This window comes from Podarcis muralis, chromosome 7, assembly GCF_964188315.1.
Source record: "Podarcis muralis chromosome 7, rPodMur119.hap1.1, whole genome shotgun sequence".
Lineage (NCBI taxonomy): Eukaryota > Metazoa > Chordata > Lepidosauria > Squamata > Lacertidae > Podarcis > Podarcis muralis.
In genome coordinates this window covers 25,664,593-25,684,705 of record NC_135661.1, presented here as the reverse complement: position 1 = coordinate 25,684,705, position 20,113 = coordinate 25,664,593, and the positions used below count along the sequence as shown (strand labels likewise).

The 20,113-nt window shown below is 48.0% G+C and overlaps 1 protein-coding gene across 1 annotated transcript in view; it reads right to left on the bottom strand.

The window, feature by feature from the left end:
* Nucleotides 1-646: 646 nt before the first annotated feature.
* Nucleotides 647-20,113, bottom strand: part of FAM178B (family with sequence similarity 178 member B) — a 185,257-nt gene continuing 165,790 nt past the window's right edge. The window contains exons 18-20 of the mRNA XM_077930955.1: nt 8,303-8,380; nt 6,899-7,066; nt 647-1,005 (exon numbers count right to left, since the gene is read on the bottom strand). Of these exons, the coding sequence (XP_077787081.1) occupies nt 985-1,005; nt 6,899-7,066; nt 8,303-8,380 (267 nt within the window). The 3' untranslated portion in view covers nt 647-984. The remainder of the gene's footprint in view (nt 1,006-6,898; nt 7,067-8,302; nt 8,381-20,113) is intronic.

Sequence of the window (20,113 nt, the reverse complement as noted above, 5' to 3'; positions counted from 1 at the left end):
TCCCCCCACCCCCTTTTCTATTTTCAGTTGGCTTTCTACAGCTGCTTCTTGTTGCCCAGCCAAGACACTCCTCAGAGCTAGATCAATAAGCAAAAAGATGGTGGTGGGTTGGAACTGCACACTAGTGTGCTTTAGACAGAGCAGTGACTCCTCCTGCTTTGTCATGCAAGCGAGCAGCATGCATCGACTCCATGTTTTGGAGGATCCTTGGACAAGACACTCTCCAGGGCCCCCCTCCCTCCCTGCATCTACCTGCTTGCAACAGGGCACTCTCCTCACCTGCGCTGAGCCCTTGGCAGATGCTGACCCTTGACGCCAGCCTGTAGCAGCTTTGCAAGGCCTTGAGTCCTTTCAACCTGATATGCTAGATTGAACCCAGAGCCTGCTGCAGGTGAATCATGCGTGCCTCTTAGCACTGACCTCCGCTGAGCAAACGCCTGGTGGTTCTGTAGACCCACCAGCAGTTCGGGAAGTACAGCCTCCATTTCCTCCAGATCCCTTTCCTGATCTCCCCGGCAAGTAACAAGAATCCAGCATGCTTTTAAGAGTCCTCTCCACACCCTTGATGTGGCCCATCGCCATGCAGTAGAGGCTAGAGCACTTACTGTTACAACCTCAGGGAACAGCCAGGAAGAGAGAAATAAAATCCATTAAAAATGACATTTATTTTGGCCTCCTCTGTGCAGAGAGGGGTGGATATTCCTTCCTTGAGCGTTTTTGCTTTGAAAGGCACACTTCTTAAAGGCACAAGGTTGTGCAAATAAATAGCAAACATTGTTAGCTTAGCCCTTGAAAGAACTTTTCTCCTTTAGAAAAAAAGGTTTGAAACCCAAGTTTAAAATGCCCCTGCGGCTGAGGAACTAGGAAGGGGGGGGGGACTGGGGGGGAACTGTTGTGCGCCTGCCTCACTCCACCAAACTGCTTTGCTGGGCTCCTTGCTGCTGCTCCCTCTGGCAAAGCCCTGGTTTCTTGGGATATGTCCCATCAGATGTTTTCATTCTGGCCCTAAGAGGGGAGGAAAACACAAGGACAAACTCTCAGAAACATATTTTGCAGCAGACGTCAGCTCTGGGGGGCAGCTATGAGCTACATAAGCAAAGCCTCCTGCAGACACTGCCACTCTTGGCCTGTTGTCCCCCCCCCCCTTCCACCTTGATTATTGCCATTATTGCTCAGCTGTCCTCCAAGGATCTCAAGGTGGTGTAGGTGCTTCTCCCACCTCTCATTTTATCCTCACAACAACCCTGTGAGGTAGGTTAGGTGGAGAAACTGTGGCTGATCCATGGTACACCCACTCAGTGAGCTTCAGGATTTGAACCCTGGCCCCCCAGGTCCTACCTCAACATTCTGACCACTGGACCACACTGGTTCTCCTTCTACACCCACACCCATTGAGCACGGCTCTCATCTGCGTCTCTTTTTCAAGTAAACAGGCATGACGTGACTTTTCCTCACCGCTAAGAACATCAGCAGAGCCTGCTGGATCAGGCCAATGGCCCTTCCAGTCGCAGTGGCCCCAGGTGGCTTTGGGAGACCCTCCAGCAGGACCTAGAATCATAGAATCATAGAATCATAGAATCATAGAGTTGGAATAGACCCCAAGGGCCATCGAGTCCAACCCCCTGCCAAGCAGGAAACACCATCAGAGCACTCCTGACATATGGTTGTCAAGCCTCTGCTTAAAGACCTCCAAAGAAGGAGACTCCACCACACTCCTTGGCAGCAAATTCCACTGTCGAACAGCTCTTACTGTCAGGAAGTTCTTCCTAATGTTTAGGTGGAATCTTCTTTCTTGTAGTTTGGATCCATTGCTCCGTGTCCGCTTCTCTGGAGCAGCAGAAAACAGCCTTTCTCCCTCCTCTATGTGACATCCTTTTATATATTTGAACATGGCTATCATATCACCCCTTAACCTCCTCTTCTCCAGGCTAAACATGCCCAGCTCCCTTAGCCGTTCCTCATAAGGCATCATTTCCAGGCCTTTGACCATTTTGGTTGCCCTCCTCTGGACACGTTCCAGTTTGTCAGTGTCCTTCTTGAACTGTGGTGCCCAGAACTGGACACAGTACTCCAGGTGAGGTCTGACCAGAGCAGAATACAGTGGCACTATTACTTCCCTTGATCTAGATGCTATACTCCTATTGATGAGGCCCAGAATTGCATTGGCTTTTTTAGCTGCCGCATCACACTGTTGGCTCATGTCAAGTTTGTGGTCAACCAAGACTCCTAGATCCTTTTCACATGTACTGCTCTCAAGCCAGGTGTCACCCATCTTGTATTTGTGCCTCTCATTTTTTTTGCCCAAGTGCAAAAAAAACCTGAGGGTTTCCAACAACTCTCCGCTCCTGTGGCTGCCAACAATGCAACCCTCTGATTGCAGAGGCAAAGTCCAGCCAGTGGGGCTAACAGCCATGGGTAGCCTTGGCCCCCACGGAAATCTATCTCCAAGGAACAGAACTTCCTTCCAGAGCAGATAGCTACGCTTCCACACAAGCTGAGCCCTGGCAACTCTCTTTTTAGAAACTGAGCGCTTGCTCTTGCTTTGCTTTGCAGTGTTCCAAGAACACAGTCCAAAGTAGCTGCGGCTACTGTTAAAATGTATGGCTCTAGGCAGCATATGCTGACTGAGTAGCGGGGGGGGGGGGAGTGGGGCTCTTCCCTTCCAGATGGATGCACAAGGTAGTCAGGACAGGAAGGGCGTTGCACATCTGCTGCAGGGGTTTTTGCTTTGTTTGTTTTTTATTAATTAATTAAATTTATATACCACCCTTCATCTGAGGATCAAAGGTGGTTTACAGTTCAAAAACGCGAAAAGCAACATAGTAACAAAACAAACCTCCCCTCCACAGTTTAAAAGGCCATAGATTGTCAGCCTGATTACATAAAAATGCTTTTGCCTGGCACCTAAAGATATGCCATGAAGGTGAAAGCATTCCACAAATGGGGAGCCACCACAGACCCTGCGTTGCCCCCCCCCCTGTACCTCTTGTGGAGGAGGCACGTGGAGAAGGGCCTAAGAGGAGGATCGCAGGATCCTTGAGGTACTGAGGTTCTGCCTCAGGCAGCAAAATAGTCAACCAACCCCTTGTGGGGGAGCTTCTATCAGCACATCTGGGTCCTCTAGTGCATGAGCAAGCAGGACATGGTGTGGCTCAGAAGTAACCCCTACAGGCAACTTCCTCCCTCTCCTGGCCCCTGCAACATAGGTGGGGGAAGGGGGCCAGGGAAGGCTGTCAGGCAGGAGGAGAATGCCAAGGACAGGTCTGCAAAAGCACATTAATCTGCACACATGGCAAACCCTGTGGCTGGGGGTGAGCAGCCAACCTCTGCAGATTCACATTTTGTGTGACAGGACAGGGATTCTGGCTCTGTTCTCCCTTGTGGAAAAAGGGAAGGGATTTGGGGTGATGGTCTGGGAACAGCTGGTGGTGTTAGAGACCAAGACACACAGATCCTGAACACCAAAGTGACAGCCTCTCCTGTGCCCCCTGTGGAGGACTGGGGTCACCCAAAGGCATCTGGGGGCGTGAGGCAAATGGCATTTTCCACCTCACAATAGCATGAGACATCATGAGGCATAAAACATAAAGTGAAGTTTCTCAGCACATTACAATAAACAGGAGCTGTGCAAGAGCACTGCTGGAATTTATATCGCCAGCTTAAAAAAAATTTGCTTATGAAACTTTGCAGAGTGCCATTTGCATGGATGGCACTGTATTACAAATAATTCAGTGTGTCCCTTTCCTAAAGAACACTTGCTCACAATGCTGAAACTCGCGAGGTGTCCACGCACCCCAGCCCCGTAGGCAGCTATTGATGCATCCAGCGCTCTCCTCCTGTCCTGGCTGATTGGATTAAAAGAGGGCAGCCACCAGGTCAGGAAGGAAAGACAACTCATTAAACTCTGTTTAGTAATTAAGTGGGCAGTAACAGCTCTGAACCCCTTTGATTTGAGCCCGCTAATGAAGATCATTTCCTCTCTACGGCCCCCCCCTCCCCCAGGCCACACTAGCAGGAAAGGGCCCAGCCAGCATTAACTCCTGGGGTGAGTCAGTCCTTCAGCAACGGAGGCGGAGAAGAGTCATGGAAGTGGTGCTTCTGTTTCCCATCACGTTTGCACAAAAGGATGTAAGCATCATCCCAGCTCGTAAATCAGGGATTGGGGTGGGAGTGCTAGGCAGCCCTCTTGGGCTTCCTGGGTGCAGGAATGGGTCACAAAGGTTTGGAGGTTATTCCAAATTTTGAGGTTCGTAGTTAATGTTAAGTACAAACCCCATGTTAGCTGTATCAGTTGCTCAGTTTGTGAGATGCTGCAAAATGCAGAGAGGTTTTTTTTTGCTGCAAAACAACTGCCAAAGTTTGGCAGAGGTTTGGAAGAGTTCCAAAATTTTGTAGTTAATTTCCCTGGTCAGAAAGCCTCTGCTGTGGTGCCCTGGACTCTGCTCCCAGGATCCTGCAGCCAGGCCAACCTGCCTGAGCAGGGCTGGAGCTCTCTCTGGCTTTGTAAGCCTGCACAGAAGACAAAGGGTCTTATCCCCAGTGAGGCCCTTTCCTGCAAATCTCTGCCCAAAGCTACTGATCAGTCTCCCCTGGCATGGCACTCTTTCCCAAGGGGGAGTTTATTAACCCTTTCTTTCCCTCTAGAGCCAGTGCACTAAAATAAGATTCAAAAATTGTACAGCAATATGGACAAAGAAAACTCAAAATGTATAGAATCTGAGTTCTACTCAGAGTAGACCAACTGAAATGAATGAACCTAAGTTAATCATGTTCATTAACTTTAATGGGTCTAAGTAGGACTGGCATTGGAGTCAACCCACAATTCCTTGGTATACTGGCAATATCATATTGTTGCACTTAACTAAGTTGGCACAGTTTTGAACGCACCAAGGTTTTGTGCATGTTCAGCTGTGCATCTGACCTGCCCCCTGCAGATCCGAGTCCACATTCCCAGCATGTCTGCATTTCTGCCCAGTGCTATTTTTCTAGAAAAACAGGTGCCAGAACTCTCTTATCATGGCAATGGTGCCTACTTGAGAGGTGCCGGAACTGAGTTCTGGCGAGTTCCAGCTGAAAAAATACCCTGCTTCTGTCTCAGTGACGTCTATGCTGGCTTGGTCATGTCCACAGAATGGAAGATGACAGGATTTGCAAGGATATGTTTTACAGGGGGTTGGCTTCAGGCAACATTCCCCCCCGCCGAACAAGATTTAGTGAAGATGGGAGAGCGGCCAGTCCCTTGCCTCATCACCTTTCAGGCCACATCTGATTGTTTCCCAGGAACGCCTAGACTTCTGGCAACTCAGCTGGCCTCAAGCACAGAACGGCAATTGCTTTAATCTATGAAATGGGCCAGTGTACAAACAAACAAAGGATTGTCTAGCCTGTGTTCATAATAGTGCCATAGTCATACTGAGTTCTTTAAAAGATAGGAACCTTCTGAAGATAAACCAATGTGTTGTAATTTAATCTTGAACAGGGAGCAGCCTTTCCAACCTCATAATCTTGCACCATCATACTAAAATCTCATTGTACCCTCCTACGGAAATCTGAAACAGAGCCTGGAGTCCCCTCACCCAGACCAGGGAAGCGCTTTTCCAGCCCGGTCTGCATCCTGCAGAGATTGCTTTGCTCCTCTCCTGGGGGGTTGTGCAGGGGGTGCTGCTGTGGCCTGCAGTCACTGGGAGTAATGGAGACGGGGAGGTGGAAAGCAAGGGAAAGTGTGGTTTTCTTGCACCACAAGTACACACGAGCTCCAGGTGGGGGTTTTGGTTAATATTCTGGAGCTGTCCAGGACCAAAGCAGGAACTGCTGGGAGCTTGCCCACTCCTTGCTTTGGGGTACAAGTGAAGTCTTTCTTGGCTGACCTGCAGCACAAATGGCACCAAGTGGACCAGGCTACCTGGGAAAGTGGTGGGCTCTCCTCCCCTGCAGGTTTTTAAACAGAGGCTGGGTGGCCATCTGCCAGGGATTCTTGAGCTGTGATTCCTGCATTGCGGGGGGTGGGACAAGATGACGCTTGGGGTACTTCCAACTCTGCAATTCTATGATTCCAAGTCAGACACAGCTCTGGCACGCTTGATCCCTTTCCTCCTTGTTCTGCTGGCTCCAAGCTGTGAGCTTCTTGCCACCCAGCAGGGACGGGTGTGTGTGTCATGTGTGATTAGCCACAGACAGCTGGAAATGGAGCCACAGCTGCCAGGGTCCCATGCATCCCAGGCTGGCTTGAAATACTGCCAGGCTTTTGGTGGACTATCCAAATGACATCCCCCTTACACACACACACACACACACACACACACACACACACACACACTGCACAGAAGAGTTCTCCTGGTCCTCCCAGTGGCTGTGGTCAGACTGGTCTGTATCTTATTGTACTGCCCTTAAGGGCACCCTCCCATCATCTTCAGCTTGCCTCATGGTGCCATTTTAGCTCCTTTCACATGTTTTGTTCCACTGCACTTTTGTGTGAGTGTGTGAACAGGGCTGCACCTGCTTGAGCTTGCTGGCCTGGCTCAGCTCTGGATGCTCTGCTCGGTGGTACAGCAGATGTCTTGCCTGCAGAAGGTCCCAAGCTCAGCCCCTGGCACCTCCAGACTTCCTGAAACCTTGGAGAGCTGCTGCTGGCCAGTGTAGAGAATACTAAGCTAGAAGGACCCATGTCAAGGCAGCTTCTTCTGTTTGGTGAAAGCTGTAAAAGAGCCTATCCATGTTCCAAAATGCCGGTGCATCCGCTCCATCCGTGGAGTCAGGATCCTTTGTGTGCACAGAGGCTCTTTCACACCTTCCCCTGAATACAGGACAGGGAGAGAAGTTGTGACCCTTCCTCTGCCTCACCACCTGCTCACTCACCCCTTCCCACGTCTTTCCAGGTCCCTCTTTACATGGAAGTTACCTGCAGGGAGGTTCTCTTGAGCCAGCCCCGAGAATGCAGCTCCTCCCACTTGAGAAAGGTTTGGGCAGCCAGGTCCTTGAGCTCCGTGCGGTACATGAGGCCAACGTCTTCCCGTATGCCTGTGGTGATGTGTTGCTGCAGCTGGATGCAGAGCTGCTGGAGGTGCCTCTGGTGCGGGAGCAAGGGGAGCACAGAGTCAAGGGAACAGAAAGGCAGGAAGAGAGGCATCTATCAGGGAGCAGAAGCTGCTCTCGTCTGGTGAAGCATTAGCAGAGTGCAGAACAACTTTGTGTTTTTTTAATATATATATATATCAGAATTCTGCGCCAGGGTAGATGATATCCTGCATCCAGGGAAAGCCACATTCTGCAGCCTGAACAAATCATGCACATTTATATCTTTATGTGTTTGTGGGACGGGGGGTTATTGGTTTGTTTTGTTCTTGTTTTTATTATGCATTTTGTGTTTTTATTTTGTGGTATGCAAATATAATGGGAAAAATAAATAAATTATTTTTGGGTACCAGACATCCTTTTCATTGCACTTTTTCATGATTTGTACTCATGATGCTATTGTTGCCTTCAATACTGTTTACTGTATTTCCCCACAACAATACTTTTTCTGAGCATTGCCCCATGCCCCTGCTTACAAAGACCGCTGGGCCTTTAGCTAGATATAATTAAAATAGATAGCATGGAGGTGAACCTTCTCCCACACGTGCAGGGAAGTTTTATGTGCAGGAAAGTGGGGCGGCCGTCAATCAGAAATGCTGCTGCTATGCTTAAAGCATGATGACTTGATTCTGCTAGTTGTATCAACACAGGGCTGCCTCCGAAGGGAGTCTGAAGAGAAACAAGAGAAAAGGAGAACTGGGAGAAGGTATGGACCAAGCCATACATTACACAGTTGAGGGAGGCTTAAGACAGGTTTGTGTGTAATATGTAGCTCAGTCCAGACCTTTACCCCAGTTCCCCTTTGCTTCCCTCTTGCTTTTGCTTGGACTCCTTTGGGAGTGGGAAAGTATTGAGAGCCACTTCTCTGCCCAAGCGCACCTCCCACGGGCTGCTAGGCTACCATTCAGCTACCACTGCAGCCCCACAACTGAGTTCTGCTTTGTGCCGCTCCCAGCCCCACGGTTGCTCTTTGCTCTGAGCTAGAACTTTTTGTTGCTTCTGTGTGTTGTGTGTGTGAGCTGGCTCCAGCAAAGCCGTGAAGCTGCAGTTTATGCTGCCCACAAAGCTGGCCTGCCTCCAGCCTTCTCCTCCACCACACCAGGCTAAATGTCACACACAGTGCAGTTTTCATTTCTCCTGGTGAGCGATCTGTTCTCTTAGCTGGCCTGGGCACAGCCCCCTTTTCCACATAGCCGCTCTCTGCTGTCCTTGCTCCGGGATCCTGACTCACCTGATCTCTCAGAGGGACAGCCGTGGTTCCCACAACCACATTGGCCAGCGTCAGGAGGCTGTGGCAGAGGTAGCAGGCCTGGAAGAGAGAGGGAGGTAGAGGCATATCCTTTGGAAGTAGGTTAACTAGCGAGAGAGAGAGCGACTGGCCCAAGGTGACCCAGTGGGCTTTATGGTTGGGCTCCCAGGCCCCAGCCCAGAATATTAACCACTACACCAGCTCATGCAACATTCACCAGAGAGAAAGAAAGAAAGAAGCAGATGTGTTTCCAGACTGAATACTCTCTCACTACCCAGATGCTGCTCTTCTGTGGTAGAACTGCAACTGAGCTTCTGCATTACTGCAGTTTTTCTGTGCCCCCCCCCCCACTACGTTCTCTCCACATTAGCAGGAGTGATGCTACTGCTGTGGGTGGAGCCCTTTGAAACTTAGCACCCATTCCGTAAAACGCTTGCGGCTAGTGGGTGACATTAATTGTTGCTAAAAAAACCCTTTCCCAGTTTATAATGAAAGAGAGGTGGCACAGGGCTTTAATGCAATGGTACGATCACACTTTACTACTACAGAGCCAGAGCATTAGAGGGTTTTAGCACTGTGGTTGCTTCCAGATGACCTGTTTATTGATCATTTATCCTGATTTGTGTGCAGGGAGATCAGACAATGCCAGCTATGCACTGAGCATTCATTCCTTTTCGTTTGTGGGGAGGTCAGAGGATGCTGTGTCAGAGCAAGTGTTATCTGTCACTTTCCTTACAGCAAGAGTCTGATTTCCCCGGAAGAGTGGAAACTCAGTCTCCCCTGCAAAGAAGTGGAGAACCACAATCTATCCAAGCCCTTTGCAGCTGCCAGGTGAGTCAGCCCTGCAGCTGTTTTCTCCCAAGCTGAAATCCACCTTATAGTGCAGCAGGGAAGGGGTGTGGCTCTGTTAGGGCTGACACACACCTGGGATTTCCTGGACATTACCGGGATTTCAAAGGCAGAAGTGACATCCAGGGGAATTTCCAATTTCCGGAAGGCATCAGTTTGTCCTGGATCTTTGGCAAGTAAACAATTTTTTTGCCGTTTTTGTAAAGAAAAGCTCAGCAATATTTGGGGTGTCCTGGTTTTTACTTTTTGAAATATGGCAACCCTAGGCTCCGTGCTCCTGCCTCAGCCTCTGCCCCCACACCTGTCCCTGCCAGTGCCACCTGTCCAGGCCTGAAAGTCTCCCCAGCTTCTATGCCAGACTTCATGGAGTCCCTTGTGCAAACCGTCCTTCCCACAGATGTCCTGCAGCTCAGCTCGTCGCAGCAGAACTCCTCAGCTGTTGCTTCAGCTGTGGAAGACGGCAGCCAACTTACTGCAGGGCAATGGAGAAAAGAAGATCAGGGTAGGTGTGTGTGTTAAACCACGTATCTGCTTCCAAAGGTATCAACAACAGAGCGATTAGAGTGGGAGGAGGCCTGGCAGGCCATCTGCTTAAACTCTCCGTTCACTGCAAGATATTCAGAGTATCTTCAGCAGTAGACGGCCATCCAGCCTCTACGAGTTCCTTCCCTCTCCCACCTTTTCCACCTTTTCCTTCAGCAGAAGTTACACAGGTCAACTTAGTCAGTAAGTTCCATTCAGTTCCATGGAGCTGCCTGCCAGTAAGTGAGTATAGGAATGCAGGTTTCTAGCCTGCCTGCTTCCTGAACAAAGCAATCTAGCCTCTGATCCACTGTGCTGCATGGTGTTTGGAGGCAGAGGACATGTCTTTCTGCTCAGTTCTGCCTGGCTGTGCTGGATTTCACTGATGGGGAGACTCAGCTGCCTAAAAGCACACACCACTTGGAGCTACTGCTGGTGGCATCCCAACCAGTGGCAGCCAGTGCAAAGCCCCCAAAAGGCGTGTTTCAGAGGCAAGAGGGGGAGTTGTGCCCAAAGATCCACTGGATCATCAGCCAGTCCAGGCCTGCTGGTTACCTGCTCTTCTTAGGGCTGCCTTGCATCCAGAATTTCCTGGACATACAGCACTCTGAAACAGTGTCTGGGCGGAAATCACTTGAATGTCTGGGAAAACCAGACATGGCAACCCATGTCAAAAGTCAAGATTTTGGTGAATTTCCTTAAAAATATCTGAACAACTTCATTTTTCATTCAAAAGTTCAACTTTGACCCCAAAAAGCTCAACATTTTCACATTTTGACATATGGCAACCTTAGCTTTTCTTGCTGGCGCAAAGTGGCAGGGCTCCAGGGTTAGGATGGAGGTCCCAAGGCTGAAATCCTGTGCTCACTTTGTTGTGGCCAAGCCCCATGGAACTCAGTGGGACTTAAAGGTTAGTAGAAGTGTGTAACTCATGGGATCCTGAAGCTCCGCCTTACTTTTATGTATTCCAAAGAGATGGTTATGCTAGTTTTTGCAGCAAGAATAAAAACACCTTACAGCACCAGAAAAAGCAGTAGAATTCTTCTAGTTTACATTTTTTTTTAAAAAAAAAAAAGAATGGCAAAATGCCACATGCAGCGCCTTACTTGGATGTGTCTGGAGTCTTGGAAGCTTGACTACCCTACGTTCTCCTACAAATGGACCTTGAGCTTGTTTGGAGGTTCTAGCAGGGGAGCGCAGCTATCGTATACCCTTGACCGAAGAACGGTACACTCCTTCTATCTGGGATGGTCGTCCTCTTCCACCGAGCGCGCAGCTTCGGGAGGGACGCACATGGAGCGGTGAGGGAGGAAGGGGACACCCGCCTAGCCAGCCAGATCAGCCGAATCAACCCTGGCGATCAATGGGGTGACAGATGTCGCAGCCAGATAGCCCTCACATCTAGTTTACATTTTCTTGGATGAGAGCCCACTTTGTCTGATACATGACACATTATCCTTAGTGCGCTCTCTCTCTCTCTCTCTCTCTCTCTCTCTCTCTCTCTCTCTCTCTCACACACACACACACACACACACACAACAGGTGTGTTTGGGGTGTGTGTAGACAGTGGGCCAAAAGGCCAAGCAAAGCAAGAGGTTCACCCAGCATACATTTCTATGCAAAGCTCCAATGTCTGCAAGAGAAGCATGGTGGCCATTTGCAACAGGAGTAATTAATGATAAGGCAACCTCCCTAGCTTCTTATCTTACATACATACAAGCTTTGCATAGATTGGAAATGCCACAGATCTGCTGTTCCTCTTGCATTGCACGGCCTCCTGGCCCCAGACTGACAATCCATCTTCTGTAGGTTTGTGTGTTTCTCTGTCAACTGGGGATACCCTCATGCTTCTAACAAACTGGGCTTTCCTTCACAAAATCTTATGCCACAGTAAACCTGTAAGTCTTTAATAGTGCCACAAAACTCCCTGTAGTTTTATAAATGTGATTGCTGATGTTGATTAGCAATCTCAGCTGGAGCAGCTGGTAGCATCAAGGTCGTGGGGAATTCAAGCGGTGAATTAGTCAGAATACATGCCAGAGAGCTGTGGGTGAGCGAAGGGAGCAATACGGAAACCTTCCAGCTTTTGAATTGGGCTAAATATGTTGAAAAGCTGGCCCAGCCCCTCTGGCCTCCCCCAGCTTTGCATAGCTGCACATTGCACAAGCCTGGGAGTCAGTTCTTCTGTGGAAATTCCTGATTTAGCTGGGTGATGTTTGTCCCAATTCCCTCTAGTAAGTCCCTTTGAAGATTTAACCTATGCTGGTGATCTTTCAACCAGCAAGTAACCCAGTAGCCAACAGGGAACCGTGAAGCATTGTGTGCTGTTTTGCACAAGCTTAGCAGAAGAGGTCAGCAGGTAAAGGGGTTTGCAGGTAAGCTGTTTGCTGTGGGGACGCCAGCAAATTGCATTAAGAGATTGCAAGACAAACAGGATTAAGCTTAGAGGTGGGAGACAATCCTCCCTTTACCTACCGGCTCCCAAGTGCCAGAAGTGGTATCAGCTAGTCCCTTGTCTGATACATGCTACCATCTGGCACTGGAAAAGTCTGCAACTTCAGGTTCCCCCACCTTAAAAATAACTCCTATTTATTCATTTGAACATCTCACCAACTGCATCCCTGCACTGCAGAATAAGTTAGCCCATTGTCAGTATAAAACTGCAAAGTGGTTTGCCTCTGCAGGATTGCATGTGTCTAAGTTGGAACCTCCCCCTTTTAAAAATCTTTACCTCCAACATTTTCCTACATAATTAGGATTATTTTGTAAACCAGGAGTAGGCAACCTAAGGCCCATGGGCCACAAGCAGCCCATGGGGGTCGTTTAACTAGCCCACAAGTCGCCCCCAAACTGCATTAAACCGGCACAGCGCGGAGACTCGCTTCCGCGGTGCCGGAAATCTCATCTACGCATGCTCAGGCGCCGAAAATCGCAGCCATGCGCACGTGCGATCCGGCCCACGGAGGGATCTCTGCTGGAGTGAACTGGCCCAGGTGAGGTAAACCTTGCCGACCCCTGTAAACTGACAGATCACCTGAAAAAACATTGTGGACCACAGTTCTATGGAGAATGCTTTGGAAGAAAGCCGTGATCTTTACTGGATGAAGGGAACAGTCTCAGCTTCCAAGTGTACATTTTGAAACACCCTTTACTAACTGAGGTAGCACATGTTCCTGAGACAAAAAGCAGCATTGCATTTATGAAAATGTTTTGCGCTCCTGTGTAGGACTTAAAACCCTGGAGCCTTTTTTTGGAAGGCATGGCTGGAATATGAGAAGAAATAAGGAAGAGGTATAGTTCAGTTGAGACTCATAATCTCAGGGTCATGCGCTGATTTGATCCACACGTTGGGCAAAGGATTCCTACATTGCAGAGGGCTGGACTAGATTATTCTCGTGGTCCTTTCCAACTCTAGGATTCTATCATTCTAAGATGCTGAGAGTGCCTCTGAGAATATGTCCCCATCCCCACTGAGTAATCACAGTCCAGCTGTGAATAGAGATCGCTCTCTGAGTTTCAGCATGGGCCTCTTTGTAGACATGGGCCTCTTTTGCAAAACACCAACCAGTAAAAACAAAGCCCTGTTGCCTCCGTAAGACATGGGAGCCCATGAATCAGACAGAGCATCTGAGAAGCCAGGCTACTCCCGACTGCTGGAGTGGTGCCTTTTTGCCTTTTCACACCCTGCCTCCTCTCCGCCTCCACACCCGGAAAGGGGAGCAGGTCGGGAGTTGCCAGCCCCAGAGCTAACACGTTCCAGGATGCTATTGTGCAGTGCAGGGGAAGGTTTTACCTGGAGCCTGTCCAAGTAGGGGAAGTGGAGGCATGGGAGGAGAAAGCCCAGGCAGACAGATGGAGCTAGGCATCACACAGGGCTGGCTCTCACTAGACCCAGCTAGACTTTGGGCATGTGGAGGGAATAGATGTTAGGAGCAAAACACAGGGTTCCCAAGCCCCCCCCTCCTTTGGTAGCTGGGAGGCAGGTTCATAGAGAGCTGGCAGGTGTGTGTGTGTGTGTGTGTGTGTGAGAGAGAGAGAGAGAGAGAGAGAGAGAGAGAGAGAGAGAGAGAGAGAGAGAAAGAACCCTTGCATGGCTGCTTTTCTTCCTTGCTGAGCTCCAACATCAGAAACAACTGAATGAAAAACAACTGGGGGGGGGGAGGGGGTAGAGAGCATCCCACCTGCTCAGGATTGAGGCCTGAGAAGCCCACTCATAATGGATAAACACTGAAGACCTCTTTGTTCCCTAAAGTGCCAAGGGAGACCCCTGATTCCTTATATCTCTGTCTTATTGCTGAGGTCTTTGGGGTGGGAGTCACTGTTAGGGGTCCCCCATGGCTCAGCTGTTTGGCGCATGTCTGCCAGAAGGGCTTGGGGCCCATTTCAGCTGAGGTCAAACAGACCTCCTCCCTGCTGAACTTCCAGCACCTAATAAAGACCTTCTGTGTCAGTTTTTAAGCGCCTACTGAAAACATTTCTGTTCAGTCAGATATATGCAGGCAATGAAGAATACATCTTCCCATAACAACTGATTTCTGATTTCAACTTTTTAAATATAGTTTTTATTGTATCATCTTATGCACAATTGTTGTAAACTGCTTTGACATTTTTTTAATGAAAGCAGTAAATAAACAAATACTTTTAAAAAAATCCCAGCAGGCATTTAAACTGAATTTTGACTTTATAATTTTAACTGATTTTTCTTTTCAATGTATTGAGACTCTTGTACATTGCTTAGAGGCAACTGCAATTAAGCAGTACGTAAACTGTCAAAATAAATAAATAAAACTGAAACCACTTGCACAGCTCTGGGTGCTTTTCCATGGAAACTTGGAATCCTAGATTTGTAGAGTTGAAAGGGACCACCAGGGTCATCTAATCCAACCCTGTGCAAGGCAAGAAAGAGGCTCTTACGCTCTACTGACTGAACTGTTTCAGTGCTGATCTTAACCTTGCACATTTTTATCGTATTTTAATGGTGGGTTTCTTGCTTTTCTCAGCTGCCTTGTGGGTCTGGTACAAGTTAAGACAGAATACAAGCAAACAGGATATGGGCAGGTTTGTCTCCCGCTAATTCAGCAGTTAAAAGACACAGAAATAAAATGGGTCTGATAACAGAGAAGGAAGCGCAGGAAGCCAGACTAATAAAGGGAACTTCTAATCTTCTTAGCAGTAGAAATGTTCATGTTAAGAACCCAAAGTACGCAAACCCCAGTGACAGATCGCAGGATGTGACACACATGACACCATCTTCGTGGGTATGATATTATTGCACAAAAATCTGCCCACCCCTTCCGTGTGTGTGTGTGTGTTCAAGCTGCCCTAAGCAAAGGCCAGCAAAGACCACCTTCTCTGCTCTGCCAGCAGCAGACCCCCCTCTTCCTAGCTGTTGCCAGGCACATCTCTGAGGAGTGTATCCCAGACAACTCTGCTTTCAAAGGACCAGCACATGCCAAGCGCCTGCCTCTCTTCTCATGTGTAATCTTCACATATCCACATATAATTTAAGAAATGTTAAGTGCAATTATTTGAAGGGATAATTAATTAGGCAGCTGAGGATAAAAGGGGGAGGTTGGGGAGGGTTATTTTTAATTGCCCAAACAGAGATATGCAATAATAGATGTTGGAATGCAGTCTGTTTTGTTGAGTAGAGAGAAAATGCTAATAAATATGTATCATTTTCCACCCTCCTCCTTTCTCTAATCCTATACTTTCCCCAGTTGCCTTCCAGCCAAGAATCTCTGAGCAATTAAAAGAGCTCTAATTAAGCATGAAAGAAAATAAAAAACCAAGGCAAATTAAAGTAATGAGTTGTTGGATAGCTGGGTTGGGAGTGGAGAGAAGGAAATTACAGAATCATCCTTCAAGCCCTGAGTGTAGTCTTGCCATCTACTAACTGCAAGATGAAAACTTCCTTGTGTTCAGAGCTATGCACACATACAGAAACAGGAGCGGGATAAATTCTACACATCTCTGGCACTGGAAGTTCAGCTTCCTGGCAATCTTTGCTTTCCTTCAGATACAGAAAGAAGGGGGAAATGGTGCAATCCAGAAGTGTGCATATGGTGGCATCAATATGTTCAGTGGAGGGTTGCCAGCTTTTCAGCACGCTTCTGTTGCTCTGCCCTTGCCAGCAAATTGATGTGCTGCTGGCACTAGCAGGTGTTCATGTTCCTCTTCAGGCTGTGAAAAATCCCACCTACTTATTTCTGCTATTTTAAGCTGCTATTAAAGGCATAGGTGCTAGCTTACTGGGCCTGCCCTTGAGACTGACCCAGAAACTCCAGCGGGTGCAGAATGCTGCAGTGAGACTCCTTACGGGGTCTTTGCTGCGAGATCACATTCATCCGGTACTATACCAGCTGCATTGGCTCCCAGTGGAGTACAGGATCAGGTTTAAGGTGCTGGTTTTAACCTTTAAAGCCCTATACAGCTTAGGACCCTCGTACCTACGGGACCGCCTCTCCCGGTATGTCCCACAGAGGAACTTACGGTCTGCAAATAAAAACATCCTGAAGGTCCCAGGCCACAGAGAGGTTAGGCTGGCCTCAACGAGAGCCAGGGCTTTCTCGGCTGCGGCTCCAATCTGGTGGAACGCTCTGTCACAAGAGACTAGGGCCCTGCGGGACTTGACATCTTTCCACAGGGCCTGCAAGACAGAGCTGTTCCACCAAGCCTTTGGTCAGGGCGCAGCCTGACTCCCTCCTCTGGCAATCTGCACAGAATTTTTGCTTAATGGTTGCCATCAATTTGATTTTAATTAATTTTTATAATGAAATGTTTTTAGAATGTTGGGTTATTTGATTGTTGTTAGCCGCCCTGAGCCCGGCTTCGGCTGGGGAGGGCAGGATATAAATAAAAATTTTATGATGATGATGATGATGATGATGTCCCCTATGTGGGACTTCCCAAAAAGCCTTATTTTGTGGCTAAAGTGGCTGCTTGGAGGTGCAAGGGAGGAGGAACACCACCTGCTGATTTTCTGCATCTCCTGCTGCACTTTAAGGCATGGGAACAGGTCTAGCAGCCAGCCTTAAAATGGATCCTAAGGGCAGCACAGAAGGAGAATGAGATGTTCCTATTTATAAAAACACAAGACAATAGGCTTGCTGCACAAATACAAGCCCTGGGCACATTAGCACAGCCAGTCTTTGAACTGGCCACTGCACATGTGTCTTAACAGCAGCAGCAACAACTGACTGGAGCACCCTCCTTCCGCCAGCTCACTCTTGTGCCTTACCTCTTAAGAGCGTGATCTGTTGTTAAAGGCGGGGGCGACACTGCCTGGCTGAAAAGATGGCAAGTCTAAGGGACATTGTTTGCTGCCCCGCACAAAAAAGCTGACCACTACTTTTTGGGGTTGCTGTTTGTTGCTTTTAACTTCTGTGTTTTTAATAGCAGCTTGATTAGCAGGAGATAATCCTTAAGCCCATGCTATGAATAAGCTTCACCTCTTTGTTTCTGCTGCTCAAACCGCACTCAGTCACAGAAGCAGATTTTCCTCTCCTGCAGATCAGCTGGCAACACAAACTGTTATCACAGCTACAAATCAAAGGCTTCTTTACTAAAAAAGGTGAGGTTGACAGAGAAACGCCATGGAGGGTAGGTGGCTCGTCCCTGGGGCATATCTGTACATCTGCAAAAAAATTGCTGGACTCAGGAGAATCCCAATTTCTTTCTTTCTTTTCTAGTAGTAATCTAGCTCTCACCCCCCACATTGCACAAATGTTGGCAGCAAAAATACTGGACACTCAGGAATAAGGAGGTAGGGGTGTGTGTGTGTGTGTGTGTGTGTGGTGAAATACAGATTGCTAGTTTCCCCTCAATCTGGTGTTTTTTAAGCCTTTGCCTCAAGGTTTCTCTAGGTCTGTCTCACATTTTTCACAAGTGAAGACAACAATCCTCAAATAAGCATATGGAAGCCCAACAGGCTTATCAACTGAGCAGAGCACAGGCGTTGTTGCCTCTTTCCCGGCAGGGATCATTCAGAGCCAAGGGGATAAAAAAAAATGCTGACCTATCACTACTCAGCCCTTTTCCTGCCTCTTTCCCTGAAACAGAGAAGAGGTCAAGAGGAGGAACTGCAAGAAGTTAAAACCAGGTCCCTGCTTTTCTGCACGGAGCTCAAGCGTTGCCTCAGCCGGGCAACCTGATAGCTCCTGGAGACGCGTCAAGAGGGGCTGCCCCAGACCTGCCCAATCCTGCCTGGTGGCTGGCAACTCTCAAGCAGCTCATCCTCTTACGGTCAGGATTAGGCTTGTTTTCCATGGAGCCGTGGCGAGGTCAGTACTGAGGGAAGTGGGTCAGAGGCAGGGCCTCGTGTGACCCCTGGCAGGCCAAAAAAGGTGTGTTTATTTAGGTTGTGAGGCTCAATCCTAGCATTTGGATGAACCTGTGCTCAGAGGCCCTGACTGTTTCCCAGCACACAGATGTGTCAATGGATGGCAGGACTAGGAGCTCATCCACACTTACCTCTTGCCCCACACTGTCTACACAGCGGTCCGCACTTTAAAACGCTGAGTCCCCGATAGAAGTGTTAACAGTAAAAAAGTTAAATATAGAGGGGGAAAGAGCAACTTATGAAGACATTTTAATGAAAACCAAGGATGGGTGGAAGTTAAAACCCTATGAAAGTATAGACTTCCGGGTTGGCGCCATCGCCGAATGGCGGACTCCCTCCGAGCTCCGGAGGGAGCCTGCTCGGCAGGGGCTGGGTCCTACCGCGCCGGCGACGCGGGGACCCTTAAAAACCACGGGCACGGAGCCCGTGGACATGGGTGACTCGGCTGGCACCGTTAGCGCCCTCCCGACTCGTGAAGGAGCCTTTTTAAAGGCTGCGGATCGGGTGCCGGGGAGTGGCGTGGTGCTTTGAGTACTCTGCTTTCCCTGCCGAGCGAAGCCGCATGCCATCCGGCGGAGAGCGCTGACTTCTTCCATTGAAAATTCGGACTTTTAACAACAACCCGTGAGTAATTGGGAAACCGGGTTTAAAAGGGGAAAAAAGGAATCTTTTTTTGGATTTGGCACGAGCGGGGGGGGGGGGGGATCCAAAAAGGAAGTCAGTCCCCCTCCCTACTGTAAACATTTTAAAACAAGGACTGGGTAACCAAGGTCTAAAAAGAAGCGTATTTCTGACAAAAATTAAGAATTCCACGATGGAAAACTACAAGAACTGTGCTGGAGGAGAAGAGTGGAGGGAGAAGGAAAACGCAACCCCCCCCCGGGAACCGGGGCGATTTGTGAGACAGCCTGGTGAAAAGAGACGGAGACTTTGACAGCTGTCAAAGTAGTTGTCAAAGTCGGAAAATTTAAAGAGGACTCTGCTATGAGGACTTTGCTAGTTAATTTCGTTACAATTTGCTACGATTTGGATACAAAATGTTGAAAATATGGAACAACAATCGGTCTTTTGGATCAGAGGAAACAAAGTTACTACAATCCCCCTAGAGGGGGTTCGGGACATTACAAAGATGGTCGTAAGTGGAAAAATACTCTTGGAATTGTACAGGACTTGTTATCTCCTGGGAAAGCTGCAAAACTGAATTAGTATTTTGTCTACAGGGGTGCTTACATTAAAGGAGACAATAGAATTTTCTATTGAAGAAAGGAAGGGACTGAACGCAAGTTTTCGTTCCTGAATAACAACAACCCCTGTAGAGCTACTAAATTTCTGAATTAGAACGTTTTAGCAGCGGAACAAGACAAGAAATTGGACTACAACATGGAAAGAACAATGGGGGGAGCCTTAAAGACCAAGGAAACTAAAGGCCCTTAGGGGCCGTTTTTGGATTGGAGATTTGAAGTTAAATACTATAAAAATAACCTTAAAAAAGCTGGCAAGGAACTGGGGGAAAATCTGATTATGGATCTAAGACTTCCAGGCAGACAACAGACAGACTGATGGACATGGGGAATCTAAACCGGGGAGGGGGGGGAGATTTAGAATCCAAAGGCTGGGTAACTATTTTCTGGAATTTTTTTTATATACTTTTTATCTTTTATATCTTTATATAGTTTTTTATACTTTGTTGGGGAGTCTTTATTAAAAAAAAAAAAGGGAATTCGTGGAAGGAAAATGGGGTGGACTTTGGGGGGAGAATCTTTGATTTTTATTTAAGGTAATGATGATGACTGTATAAATTTAAATTTGAATATTGGGTTAAACAAATTAAGTTTTAAATTGGGAGTGAGAGCTTGTAGAACCAACGTTATGAAAGGGGAATATGGTAGGGATGGGGGAGGGGGGAGTCCCAGAAAGTGGGTAATGACAGTAAGGTTTCAAATGTATTTTATTTTTGTTTTACTTTTACTTTCTGTATTTTGGAAATTTCAATAAATATGATTTAAAAAACAAAAACCCTATGAAAGTATAGAAAACGTTTTCACAGTATGGCTTCAATACCATCAAGTTTATGGAATATT